The sequence below is a fragment of the Nicotiana attenuata genome, chromosome 5 (genome assembly GCF_001879085.1).
Source record: "Nicotiana attenuata strain UT chromosome 5, NIATTr2, whole genome shotgun sequence".
NCBI classification, from domain to species: domain Eukaryota; kingdom Viridiplantae; phylum Streptophyta; class Magnoliopsida; order Solanales; family Solanaceae; genus Nicotiana; species Nicotiana attenuata.
The window spans coordinates 30,819,744-30,834,159 of NC_031993.1; the positions used below are offsets into that span (position 1 = coordinate 30,819,744).

Genomic DNA, 14,416 nt, shown 5'->3' on the forward strand with positions numbered 1-14,416 from the left:
TGTGAAATATTCCCTATTATTTATCATTCGTCTATGAATCTCACATTAATATGCATATGAAAGTTACAGTAAGAAAAAAATTAATGTCTTTGTCTACTTCTTGAATAAAGGGGTAAAATTTTGGCGTCTTTAAAAAAAAGGAATTTTGGTTCATATGTCGGAGTGTGAATGAGTTAAATTTAATTATTCGTGAATTAATAAATCAATGTCATGTATTTAACTAAAAGACCCATATATTTTATCAGCTTCGGTTAAAAGGAGGAGCAATTTTGGAGTTAGTTTTTGTAACTGTAGGAGAATATTAGGGTCCAATAGTAAACGCAAGCTCTTCATCATCCCAATGTCCAAAAGAGCATATCTTTTTCTTTTATTTTTTTTCCTTTCTCGACTAATTCCAATTTTTTTAATTTAGAGGATAAAATGCTTCCTACAAAAAAAAAAAAAATTAATCGAAAAAACTTGATAAAAAATTTCAAATAAAAATAAAAAATAAATAAAATAAAATAACGAAAACTAATTTGTGAAGTAGGGTATTTAATTTCAGTGCCGCCGAGATTATACTACAAATTTGGGCCGGTGACATTATCTACTAGGCTTCATATCTCCATAGGAGCCAGCTTCATTATGTTGAGGAGCCCCCTCTGAACAAAACTAAGATTCGTTCTATTCATGAACTCGATTTTGCAAGTAGAATCTTAGATTCAGCTAACAGAGACATTTCATCAAACATGTTGTTAACAATCAGACAAGCGAGGCAAAAAACTAGAGCTCTCTTCAATCATCCTCTATATGTGTTATACTCCACTAACATTCCTCCTCCTGCCGCCAATTCAATCCCTGCATATCCATTTTTACCTTCATCTGTCTCAGTTTCTTCTTCTAATGTTTTGTCAACTTCTAGAGTAATTGAATTACAGCCCAAAGATGTTGTTTTGTCCTTTAAAGAGTGGTTCATGAGCAGAAAAAACCCAGTTTTCGATCGGATCTTTGAGATATTGAAGACACAAGATGATATTACAGCTGATATATCGCTGTCTCGATTTAACCTTAGACTCTCCGAGGCTTTGGTTCTTGACGTGTTAAATTACGAGAAAAACAAGGATGTTTTATCCTGTTTGAAGTTCTTTGATTGGGCGGGTCGACAGCCGGGTTTTCATCATACCCGGGCGACGTTTAATGCCATTTTTAAGATTTTGTCGAAGGAAAAGTTGATGTCTTTGATGGTTGAGTTCTTAGATAAGTATATGAAGCAAAGGTATTTTCATAAAGCGAGATTTTACAACACTTTGGTTATTGGGTATGCCGTGGCAGGCAAGCCTGAGCTTGCACTCCAACTGTTCGGTAGAATGCGTTTTCAGGGTGTTGATTTGGATGCGTTTGCTTATCATGTGTTGCTTAATGCATTGGTGGAGGATGGTTTTTATGATGCGTTTGAGATGGTTTTGAAGCAGATTAAGTTTAGGGGTTTTGAGGATTCGATAACACATGCTATATTCGTTAAGAGTCTTTGCCAGCAAACGGAGCTGGATCGAGCTGAGGAGTATCTTAGAGGGTTGTTGAGAAATGGAGGGGTAGGGTTGAGTGGCATTGTGGTGGCTAATCTTGTGGATGCTTTGTGTAAAAGTAAGCAGTTTATGAGAGCTGCAAGTTTGGTGCAGGATTTTAGAGAGTCTGGTTTGGTTCCGATGGAACAGGCATATAGTGTGTGGATTAAGGACCTTGCTCTGGCCGGGGAGCTAAGTGAGGCAGTAGAATTTCTGAAAGGCAAGAAACTACTTGATGGGTATGTTCCTGATGTATTTCGTTATAACAGCTTAGTGTGTCGGCTTTTAAGAGAGAACAGGTTAGAGCAGGTTTATGACTTGTTGATGGACATGAAGGATCAAGATATAGTACCTGACGATGTCACCATGAATGTAACTTTGTGCTTCTTCTGCAAGGTGGGGATGGCTGATGTTGCCTTGGAGTTGTATGATTCGAGAGCTGAATTTGGACTCTCTGTAAGTAGTATGACCTATAACTATCTGATAAATACTCTATTAGGTGATTCAAGCGTTGATGAAGCGTATTTCGTGCTGAAGAATGCCATTGAACAAAGTTATTTCCCTGGTAGGAGGACATTTTCTATTATTGCTGATGCTCTTTGCAGAGAGGGGAAGCTCGATAGAGTGAAAGAGTTGGTTCTTGCTGCTCTAGATCGGAATTGCATGCCCAGTGACTCGACCTACAACAAGTTCATATCAGCCTTATGTAGGGCCAGCAGGGTGGAAGATGGATACTTGGTACATGGAGAGCTCAGCAGATTGGATAGGGTTACTAACAAGAATACTTATTTTCACTTGATTAGCGGCTTTAACAAGTCAAGCAGGGGAGATATTGCAGCAAGATTGTTAATAGAAATGCAAGAAAAAGGTCATAGTCCAGACCGGAGATTGTACAGGGCGGTTATTTGTTGTTTATGTCAGATGGAGGATCCAGAGAAGCTATTTTACAGTTTATTAGAGGTTCAATTGTCTCGGCATGAACCTAGCTGCCTCATTTATAATTACTTCATCGATGGAGCTGGTCATGCCGGAAAGGCTGAGCTGGCTAGAGATGTTTATGAGATGATGAAGAGAAATGGTATCACACCGAATTTGCAGTCTGACATTTTAATATTGCAAAGTTACTTGAAAGCTGGAAAAATTGCTGATGCTTTAAACTACTTCCGTGACTTGTCCAATAGAAGAAGTCTAGGAAGAAAACTATGGAACACCATGATTGTTGGGCTTTGTAAAGCTAACAAGCCCGAAAATGCGTGGAACATGTTCTGGGAGATGAGATCAACTGTTTTGCGGCCAAGTATGGATTGTTATGAGGAACTTGTTAAATTGCTTTGCTCGCAAAGAGATTATTATAAGGCTATTCTTCTGGTTGAAGACTTGATGCAAGTTGGTCGTCGGATGTCATCCTTCATTGGCAATGTACTTTTGTTACACTCTTTACAAACTCCAAGAGTCTTCAGTGCATGGATGCACTCAAGAGATTTGCGCAATATGAAGGATCACAGCTTAGCATTAGGGGAGCTGATAAAGACTTTCTCTGGTGGTAGTAATCTGGACGGAGATATTTTAGAAATGGAAGAATTGATTCGACAATGCTTTCCACTTGACATATACACTTACAATTTGTTGTTGAGAAAACTAACCATAAGTGAAATGGACCTTGCTTGCAAGTATTTCGACAGATTATGCAAGAAAGGATATGAGCCAAATCGATGGACTTACGATACATTAGTTCACGGCTTCTTAAAAGTTGGTCGATCTTCTGAGGCTAGAAAGTGGATGGAAGAAATGTTCAGTAAAGGTTTTGATCTGACTGAGGCTACAAAGACATTTGTCTAAACTAGCTTTGAATTTCATTCTAGATGGAATGGGGTCCCTCATTCAGGTATTGAAATGCAAGATTGTTTGATATTTTACTTTGTTGTATTCCTCTTGTAAGGAGAGAAAACATCAGCTTCTTTTAGCCTTTTCCACACCCCTTGCACTAAGCTCCCGCTGTGCGCAGGGTCCATGTAAGAGGTTGTTTCCATGGCTCGAACCCGTGACCTTCTGGTCACATGGCAACAACTATACCAGTTACGCCAACGCTCCCCTTCAAAAGATATAGCAAAAGAATTCTGGCTGTTTTACTAATTTTAAAAACCCAACTCCTATGACTAAAAGACAATAGAAGTAATCTAGGATCTTAAGTTAAGTGGGAGGACATAATTGCAACTCCGGGAGAAAACCATGAGCAATGACCAGGAAAGTTTTTTAGCTTCACCTTGTATCTCTCTGGTATGGAAGTGTTACCTATAAAAGCAAAATTTGATCTCTTATGAAGCCTTAGGGGGAATTCCTCTCACATTGTAAACTTTGCTCAGTTCCTATATTATTAGCGCGCTTCGCCTTGCCTCTGGAGCTCTTTTCTTTAGAAGTTTTTTCATGGGAGCTCGCCCCTAACCCTTGTTTAGCTTATGGTCTTTCAACTGCCTTTAGAACTGTTGCTAGTGCCACTGGAGTTTCTGTGTTTTCATTCATATTCAATATTCAACTACTGAAGGGAAGAAGCAGCGCTCGCATTGTCCTTTTCCTTCGTGTACTCTAAACATCTGACTTTGAAATTCTGCGTTTTAGGTTGGTTTGCTTGGATGTGATTACTGATGTGGCTGTCTGGAAGTAAGTCGGTGGCACATGAAACCTTAATGGAAATATTAGTGCATTTGAAGATGGAGTACTCGTGGTTGTAGGCCGGAAGAATTTTCTGGATTCAACTCATGAGCAGTGAAGTGGCCATATAAGGGATGTCATATCCTGTGCTCGGAATGAATCAGAAAGGTTGAGAAGTGGTATCGGGACCATGGAGAAAAGCCTCAACGATGTGATAGCCAACCGATTAACAAGCTTACCTGCTTCAGGTTTGAAACCACTTGATTTGAAATGGTTATAGGAATTTTTAGCAGTTTGTAGATTTTGGGCTTATTTTCATCTTGTTGAATTCTGGGTTGTAATTCTAATATCTTTGGCATGTTGTGGCATCTAGCTGGAACTCTGACTATTCTAGTTAATAATTTCCTAAAACTAAATTTCATGGAAAACTTTGGTGCACCAACAAAGTAATTTATTAGTATATAAAGTGTTGATCATGTCCTTCTGAATGCATCTATTTCCAAAATATGTATGGGTATTGTTGTTATCTCCGGCTCAGATTTTCGATTTCTACTAGATTTTGAAGAGTTTGGATAGAAATAATAAACATTCCCCGTGTCCCCCAATTTGTATTAGACACGAAGATTAAGAAAGGAAGACTTTCACACTTAAGTTAGATATAAATAAAATACCAAAGGTACTGTCATACCAAATAATTCATCTCAGCAGGGGCACCGGGGCCTACAACAAGCATGTCAATGACAAAATGGGAATAAAAGTTAATTGGTTTCTAATTATAGAGAGATGCCAATCTTTGGGAGGGAAAAGGAAATAGTGTTAAACAAATTGGGAGATGGATTAATAATAATGATAATAGTCATTACAATTATTTATTGTTTTGGTTCCTAGCGGAGGCAAAAATACTAGGTAATTTCTTCACATCTATCCAAGCCCTGGTGGACGGAGTACCCGGTACCTGTGCTGGTGGGAGGTAACAGGTACCGCGTGTATTTTGTCAAGGTGTGCGCAAGCTGGCCCCAACACCACGGTTATCAAAAAAATTATTTATTGCTTTGATGAAGTATATGTTTAAGAATTTAACAAGTGATTATGCATCATATTTTCATTTATTTCTATCATCATCACCATTATTATTTTTAGGGATTCTGCATAAGTGCATTAAGAGCATTTGAGTGTGATAGGCGTTGTTCCTGCATTACGATTGTGGTTGTCTCCTCCCGTCTTCAAGCTGTGATGTCTGCTTTCACCTGCTTAGCAGTTTATATCATTGGACTTTAAGCTGCTTTGGAGGCTATCCATAACGATACCAACTTCACCTCTACAGGTTAACAATGCATGATAACCATTGGGGCTCAGTTTTAGCAATAAAGGTCTTTAGTCAGTGGGTGGATCACAAAACTGATACTGTTCTTTTGCTGTTTCTGATGCAAAATAGAGTTTCTCAGTCATGTGTGGTCGGCCTTTTGCCAAACCTATCAAGATAATACTTCCCTGCATGAGATGGTCCAAAAGTTAGTGAAGTCCTTGAGGAGAACTGATATAGTTTTTCACTGTATATTGCTAGATAGTTCTTGCTAGCTTGTACTTTCGTAGTAGCTTGTAGCCTTGTACGATGCTTAGCAGGAGTTTGCCAGGCGCCATCTTATGCAGCTACTTTTCTAGATGGTTATCTAGCACATACGGAAATTGTCAGGCACCATAAAACATAATGGGTAAAAGCTTAATATTCTGTTATATATTGTTGCTGAGTTCTTTAAGGAGACGTTTGGTACGAGTTATAAGAAGGTATAAGGGTGGTATAAAAATTTAATACCACCTTAATACTCTGTTTGGTTAGCAAACCACGTATAAGTTATCCCGGTGTTAATTTTAACACTGGGATAACTTATACCTTATAGAAGGTGGGGTAATTAGCACCTGTATAACTTATACCTTCTTCTTAGGAATTATGCAATTGTCATTCTTAATACAACATACCAAACAATGAATAAACAACAATCCCAGCATAACTTATCCCAATATAACTTATACCGGTATAAATCGTATTCCAGCCAAACAACCCATAAAAGGTTCGTTTATCATGATAGCTGCTTGTGCAGAGGTATAGCAGTTGCTTATGTAGTGATTGATTGATTCATGATAGTATGTCCTGTAGAATGCTAAGCACTGATTTGAAGAAAACACAAATGCTCATATTTTAGTTTATTGGTTCCGTCGGTATAAAACTAGAGGGGCTGTGAATGATGTGGAGTAGAGTCCTTTTATATAATTTGAACTTTGAGGGTAATTGCTATTCTCAAGACAATTTAAGGAGTTCCTTTTTTGAGACATTCTTGGCTTTTATTTAGCAGATACAGTTCATCTGTGGAAGAAATTGAAACCGTGAACCACTTGTTTATTCATTGCAGATTTGCATGGGAGATATGGATCATTTTCCTGAGGTTATTATATGGAATACAGTGGGTGATGCCTGGAGATCTGATAGTGATACTGCAGTGCTGGCAAGGGCAGACAGTGGAAAAGAGACGAAGAAAAGATTGGAAGATCATACCTTTATGCATATTATTCGACTGTGGGGGCAAAGAAGAAATGATAGAATTTTTTGAAGGAAAAAAAGAGGAATATTTCTTATGTATAATCTAAAATGCATTCAAACTATTTTGGTGTAAGAGAAATATTGAAGATAGCTTAGATAGAATCCTAGAATTTTTTCACTCCTTTCAATCATAGGAGTCAACTAGAGACTTCTGTACTATGTCAATACCTCCTTGGTACTGTTCAATCAATAAAATTACCTATTTATCAAAAAAAAAAAAAGGAAGTTCTCCCTGTCTTTTTGGATAATATATTTCTTTGTTTGTATCAATAATTGTGAATATTTACCTGGGAGAATTTTGCTGCCTCAGTTCCTGTGATTACTTATTGATGTAAGGATCATATGTTAGTTCTTTGATCAAATTTGGACATTATATCTGATAACTATAAAAAAAAAAAATCTTTCCCATGTAGGGAAGAATGTTTCCAATCTAAAGATGGAGTTTGAATTTGAAAAAAGATTATTATTGCAACCCATATTGCCTGAAAACTTTAGCAGAATTTGATTCAATCCATAAAGATAAGTGTGCCCGTATCTGTCTGAACATTCTGTGTCCTATTCTTTTTATTTTTTTATTTTTTATTTTATTCCCCTCCCCGTTTGATTCAGCTTTGTTGGAGCTATTGCTCCTTTGGTGACTCGAACCCACGACCCTGGGTTGTAGGTGACCATCTGAGCAACCCCTTTTGTCCTGTGTCCTATTCAATTGCCACTGAAACTGGCTACTCTGCATTGCCAGAAAAAGGGCAGGAGAGAACTGAAATTCATCTAGCTATGACAAAAATGAGACAATTCACAAGAAGACTTATTGATCTTAATAATAACAAAGTGTAAATATTTAAGCATCACTTGTGTAGTTTTTCATCTTTCCAAGTACACACCCATGTCTTACAAACTCATTTTGAATTCACCGTACATGTCAAGGGTCAAGCCTCTCCTGTACCCCAACCCCTCAAAGAATCTAGTCTCTACAAATGGCAGAACAACAGTTTATATTACCAATCTACAAATTCTAAGAATAATGTATGTCATGTACTCCTAAAATATGGTGGATAAGCAAATGCAACTGCGCGTTCGGCATTTCCCCTGAATCCAAGCTGTGAAGCTCCAATAGGCAATCCACCAGACATTGTTCAATTCATGTAGTATTTTGCACCAATTGGCGACCCTGATTGCTCAGATGGGAGAGAACAATGTTCAAGCAGTGTCCCTTTGCCGGTCTTGCAATATTAAAGTTGAGCAAAAAGAATTTCATTCCATGTATCAGGAACACCAGGCAAGCACCAATGCAAGCAATCCTGCATACCGGGTGTTGCTTTGATGCTGTATCGAGATATATGACCCTCATCTCTCAGCTCAGATACAGCTGTGATATCCAAAAGCTTTACAGCTGTTCCTTTTACTGCCCTTGCTGCAGTAGAATCACTGGATTCATCTTGTAGAACCTCCTTTCCACCAGCAAGCGGAGTAGTGTTATCACAGGTGCCTCCAGTGTTCCAATCTCCATTAAAAAAATGCCTGGGCGATATAGACCGGTAAAATACTTTAAGACCAGGGTATTTTGGCAGCTCAGAATTTACCCAATTAATGATACTGTGAATCGTAAAATTCTTGGCACCAGCAATATCAGCAATTTTCCTGTTCGTGTTAGGAACGCCACCAACATGCATGACCCACCGGTTGGCGTTAAGCTTTCCTCTATTCCAATGGTGTCCTGTGTTTAGCACAAGGACATCAAATCTGGGTAGGAAACGACTCAAAAATGCTGGCGGACGATCCAGGTGCATGGCGTAATCAGTAGCAGGGTTAGAAGCATTAATGGGTGTTAAGTTACACAGACTAGCAGACCAATAGTAAAGAATAGTTGTTTGGGTACTCGGAAATCGATAAGCCCATCCATCAGGTCGTTTAGCACCACGAGCCTTTACAAGACCATATTCACGTCCCACGTCGAGAACATCAGGTCTGTCTTCACCACCAGTAATCATACACATAAGTGACTGAAATTGCTGTCTACCGAGGGAATCCCCAATAAAAGCCAGAGTTTTGTTTTCCATCCTGGATGCACAACCAAGTTCAGAAAATTCCTTGTATGTAAAGCCAATTAAATATCACCTGAAGAAGGGAGAAAGCAACACCATATTCTATGCAACAACAAAACTTAGACACTGAAAAATAGTGCAAACAGAATCATCTCTAGAGAGATAGCATGCACTACATAAGGGAGTTTCACAGTCACAAATTCTTGCAGTTAATGTGAGATACATGTTCTAATGTCTTGGGTTTACTCAAGCTTACACTTCTGCCCTTGGAAATTACATTACAAGCCATGATAGGTAGAGTACTATTAATGCCACAGACAGAACAAGAGAGAAGGTTTTAATAGAGTTCATAAGAATTTTTTTAAGGTTATACACATCCCAGGCATCAAAAAATCAATTGCAGAAAAAGGAAAGCATACCTTTTCAGGAAGTTAGCACCTGTAAACTCTTCCATCTCGCAATCTCTTGGTCTCCAACGTAGTTTCTCGTATTCAAAATCCATACGCTGTGTCAAGCGGCAAGCCCACATGGATGACAACCATTGCTTGCAGCCAAATCCAGAATATAGAGGCCTACTATCATCTGTGACCCATCTACCTTTAGCAAAATTACAACCTGGAAGTTAAGATAGGGGTATTAGTAACCAATTTCGTACTAACCATTGTACCAAATTCACCAACCAATTTAAGGATAGGTCAATTGGCAAACAAGGCCTTTTTTAAAGATAATCCAGAACCCAAGGGTGAAAAGAATTGGAAAAAAGAAAGAAATTAGGAATTAGTTCAATGACAATGTAATCAAATTCACCAGGATTTGACTTCCGTGGGCAGTAGAAGTTTGTTTTACAAACCTCTAAGATGAATTCTACAGCTAAATGACATCAACGAGAAAGGAAACAGAAAATCAAAAAAGAAAGATGATCACCATGATCTTTTGAGGCGGATGTCAAATTTTTTATAGGGCTGTCTGCAGAATTCACTGGACCAGCAACTTCATTTTCTTGTTCTCTTGAACTACTTTTTTCTTCCAAAGCTCCTTTTAAATATCCTTTTTGGGCAAAGCTGGGAGGAATACCCGCACTTCCTGAAAAACACCATTAAAACATCAAGCTGTAGAGACTAGAGATTGCTTGACCAAAATAACATCTCAGGATACAAAGATATTATAAAACATGTACCAGCGGAAGTAGTTCTTTAATGCAGAGAAACTGACACTTAGGCAAATATAAATCAAGTTGAGGAGTTGAAGCAACAGATTCCGTACACGGTAAGCAGATTAGGAGCTATTTATTCATACAACTCAGAAAAAGGAAGTTTCTCTTTCTTTTAATTTGAAGGACAGAAAACAGACACATTGATGTATGAAGCAGAGAAAGAAAGGGACTTTACTATAGCACTAATTTTTTAATTTGAGGCACTCAGAAAAGATGAAAGATTGTACTCAAACATACCATACCTTCTATCTCAGTATTAGTCAGTTCTTCAGTCACCTTATCCTTTGTTGAAGACCCCTTAGTAGATGAATTTGAAATGGTGGGTTCAAAGTTCACGCTTTCTTCTGATTTCCCTAATCTATTTCGTTCTCTTAAAACTTCTTCATCTTTCACTTTATAATCTGCAAGAGAACAGAGAATAGATAAGTAACTTAAAGCAGCGTCTCCATCAAGTTCTATTTACTCTGTCATAATAATGTTGTCCTTTTCGGTTTGTCCTAAAACAGCTACTTGTATTAGAGAGGAAAGTTCCTCCCTCAACATTTATAACTGGTGCCAAATACATATTGTTTCAAACCTAACGTGACATCTTACCAACTAACATTTCAACTTTTTCATATTTGAAGCATTATGTTAAACACTTCCAAACACATCCCACCAAACTGCATAAGACAACCTGTCCAAGCATTTCGCTCTCAATAGCAACAAACTAGGTATCTTTAATGGGATATATCCACTAAGGGGGACTTTAAATTAGTAGTCATATTGGTTATTACTTAGTTGTTGAAGAAACAGATGATATCATTATTTACGGAGAAAAAGTTGAGAAAAGAAAATACATGATTTAGCACAAATGCACAATTCAGGCAGATCAACAGGTGGAGCAGGTATCCACAACAAAAGAAGATCGTTACGCAAAAGAACCAGACAAAACATGCAAGAACCGCAGCTTCTGCCAAGTTTCCTGTCATCTAAACTCGAATACAGCAATGTGTTCCAGCGCAAAAACACCTTTTTTTTTGTTTAGACATGCTTTGTTCTGGTACCTGCTATCTACAATGCCTGCTCCAGTGGTATTGGTTTAAAGCAAACACTGGCACATAAATGCGTTTCAATCTAAGAGTGATCCATTCCATTAAGCATATACAGAAAGTTCTTTTTATAAAAATAAAAAAGGTTGAACCCAAGTAGCAGCAGCTTCTACGGCCTCATATACTACCTTATCTTTAAATGGCTCAACATTCTTGCTACTCTGAAGTGGAAAATGAACTACTAATGGTATGGAAAATATCAAAAGAGAATTTATGCCAAACCTGGAGAAATCTGGAAGACACGATCTTGAGATGGTGCCCAAGAAGATAGGAACGGGCTTTTCACGTATGCCAGAGTAATAACAGTGGCGCAGACAAATCCAATAAGGATGAGAGAGATCCGTGGCACCTTTAAACCTCCCTTCATCCTCAATGCATAGGATTTATATACTTGAAGTCATTCCACCTTAATGGATGTTTTGTTCACTTCAGATAATATCTGAAATTGTTGAAGGAAAATGTTTGAGGCAAGACCGAGAAATAGTGTTTCGGGTGTAAGAAGATTGATTAGAGATTCACAGGGCAATTTTTAGACTCATGATATAGACAACAGAAAAATAACAAAAAGACACCTTCATCACAACATGATAGACAGTAATTCTCTACTAGCCACCAAGGCACACAATTGTGCTGTAAAGTGTATCAGAAGTTAAACAAGTACAAATACAAACTTGAAAAAGAAGATATTGTTTGGGGGTGATGAGGGTGTTATACGAAAAGATATTGTTAATAGGCTCACAGTACAGTAAGTTCAAAACTACCTCTATCTCCCTTCATTATTAAATAGTATAGATATGGGATGAAAAAACCTCTAAATGTTCGAGATGCCTGATACCTTCCTTCGTAGGAAACTACAATCAAATAGTCAATAGTACTTGAGATTCCTCTTGGACTAAGACAGCTATCTATCCTTTAGCTTCTTTCTCCAGATTCAAGAGCCCCTTTTTGGGTTACCCCACCTAATTTCATTACCAAGCTGCCCCTGCCTTGACCCTCTATAATTACCTTCATAAAATTGGTCCAACCTTGCATCTTAATACTTCAGTTTTGGACATAACACAGAGCTGCTTTTTCATATAGATGCGTCAACTATGAAATTTCATATTGAGGCAGATCCATTCAATATCTCTGTTCCCTAAAGAACTAGTGTTAATTATTAAGTAAAAACTAGTTCGATGCTAGTAAAAAACGAGCCCCTTGCTTTACCAATATCAAGGACTAATGTCAAACAGTTTCAATTGGTGCAGAGCCAAATAGGAAGTTGATGCAAATGTGAAGTCCAATAAAATCAAGGAACATTAACCACGCATAAAAAAATGCATTAACAGGAAAATTTAAAAAAAAAAATTGCATAGATTAAATACATACACAGCACGAAATATTCAAAAAAGTTTGGATCTTTAAGCAATTAAAAAAGCAGGCAAATAGAAGAACATACAAAAACAAACTGAATTACGTCGATATTAGGATAAATACTACAATCTATAAATGTATACCTGAAAATGACTGAAATCTAACCTCCGAATCCTCGGATTTGATCTTGGAACAATAATTCTTTAGCAAATAAAAAATTAAATTCAGTTTCGAAATATTTATGCAAAATTGAAGTTCAGAAGAAAATGCAATGAGGGTAAAGTTTGAAGAGGAAAGCTGGAGAAGAAGGAAGAAGCTGAAAGTGTGAGGACGAATGAGAAACGGAGGAGAAGATCGCGGAGACAGAGAAATGAAGGAAATTATATACTGCAACATTTATTATATATAGAATTTAATTTTTATGCAGTCAAATCTTCTTTCACCGACAATCAATTACTACAGTATTTATTAGTACAAGTACAAATATAAATATTAATAAACAACCTGTCACATTCCATTATATTACACCAAATGTAAAAATACAAATGTATATAAATTGGTAGTATATAGATTCAAATTAGACATATTGACGGTATAAATACGTCTAATATAGTTATAACATTAACTTAATTTCATCATATCAAATCGTTCTTATGATAGAGAATAGATAAGTATAATGCTAAGAAATCTTTATAAATTTGGTGTATAAAAATTATAAGAAATTTAGTATTAATACTTAAATTTTAGGAGGGGTCAACTAATTTAAACAATCGTGCTTTGATACTTAAAAAACTTGTTACCATGCAGTTTGGACTGAACTACTTCTTGTCCCTTCTAATCTATTAATATTACATAGGCAAAATACCTTACCCCCTCCTAAATATAACACGGATTATTAGTTACAACCTTAAACTATTTGCGGTATTAATTACCCCCCTCAACTTGGCCTTTTGAGAGGTATTACCCCTGGACACTGATGTGACAAAAAGTATGGGTGCACTCGCTTACCACGTGGGTTTTTCTATATAGGTGACATTTTTTTGAAAAAACAAAATATATTTTTACCTTTATAAGTATGTTACTTTTTTAGATAAATTTTTTCGAATACAATTTATAATAAAACTTGGATAAAACTACATTATTTATGCTAAAAAAATTTATTTGGCAAAATAATAAAGTTTTAGTTAATCTTTTTTTGAATTTGACATGAAAATAAAGATTTATACAATTGAAATAAATAGTCAAGGCGTCTAAAAAGTTATAAAAATACATAGTTTGAAATTAATTATTTTGGCTATAATTTTTTATATAGCTCTAAATTATGGTGCTCTATAATACTTTTTACAAATTTTACCTGAAAAAGTAAAAATACGCAGATGAAATAAATAGTCATTGCATCAAAAGAAGAAATAAAAAGAATGTACAACTGCAATAAATAACTTATTATTTCTAACATACTTAATGCTCTAAAAATGTATCCATAGAGTACGTTATTTCTTGTAATTGTACACTTTTTTTATTTCTTCTTTTGATGCAATGACTATTTATTTCAACTGTGTATTTTACTTGTTTCCGGTAAAATCTGTAAAAAAAAAATATTTTTAGAGCGCCGTAATTTAGAGCTATATAAAAAATTATAGCCAAAATAATTAATTTCAAACTATGTATTTTTATAACTTTTTAGATGCCTTGACTATTTATTNNAAGTTTTATTATAAATTGTATTCGAAAAAAAATTATCTAAAAAAGTAACATACCAACAAAGGTAAAAATATATTTATTTTTTCAAAAACAAACCCACATATACAGAAAAATCCACGTGGCAGGTGAGTGCACCCGCACTTTATGCCACATCAGCATCCAGGGGGAGAAAAGATTAAGTTGAGGGGGATAATTAAGACCACGAATAGTTTAAGGCTGTAACTAAT

At 36.4% G+C, this 14,416-nt stretch overlaps 2 protein-coding genes across 2 annotated transcripts; one reads left to right on the forward strand and one right to left on the reverse strand.

Annotated features, from left to right (window-relative positions):
* Positions 556–7,014, forward strand: LOC109225589 (pentatricopeptide repeat-containing protein At1g71210-like). Its single transcript, XM_019390308.1, has 3 exons — positions 556–3,429; positions 4,161–4,441; positions 6,602–7,014. The coding sequence occupies exon 1, from the start codon at positions 729–731 to the stop codon at positions 3,381–3,383; it is 2,655 nt and encodes an 884-aa protein (XP_019245853.1). The 5' UTR covers positions 556–728; the 3' UTR covers positions 3,384–3,429; positions 4,161–4,441; positions 6,602–7,014.
* Positions 7,582–12,866, reverse strand: LOC109225590 (protein trichome birefringence-like 14). The gene is made up of 6 exons (XM_019390309.1): positions 12,632–12,866; positions 11,358–11,574; positions 10,287–10,445; positions 9,756–9,914; positions 9,251–9,446; positions 7,582–8,847 (listed from the first exon to the last, which is right to left on the reverse strand). The coding sequence occupies exons 2-6, from the start codon at positions 11,500–11,502 to the stop codon at positions 8,019–8,021; spliced, it is 1,488 nt and encodes a 495-aa protein (XP_019245854.1). The 5' UTR covers positions 11,503–11,574; positions 12,632–12,866; the 3' UTR covers positions 7,582–8,018.

Bases quoted from the DNA above. Each gene is read 5' to 3' on its own strand.
- LOC109225590 (XM_019390309.1), bottom strand. From the start codon at position 11,502: ATGAAGGGAGGTTTAAAGGTGCCACGGATCTCTCTCATCCTTATTGGA. The intron at 9,915-10,286 runs GTATGGTATGTT...GGTGTTTTTCAG, and splicing joins GACTAATACTGAGATAGAAG to GAAGTGCGGGTATTCCTCCC. The intron at 9,447-9,755 runs GTGATCATCTTT...CTTAACTTCCAG, and splicing joins ATCCGCCTCAAAAGATCATG to GTTGTAATTTTGCTAAAGGT.
- LOC109225589 (XM_019390308.1), top strand. From the start codon at position 729: ATGTTGTTAACAATCAGACAAGCGAGGCAAAAAACTAGAGCTCTCTTC.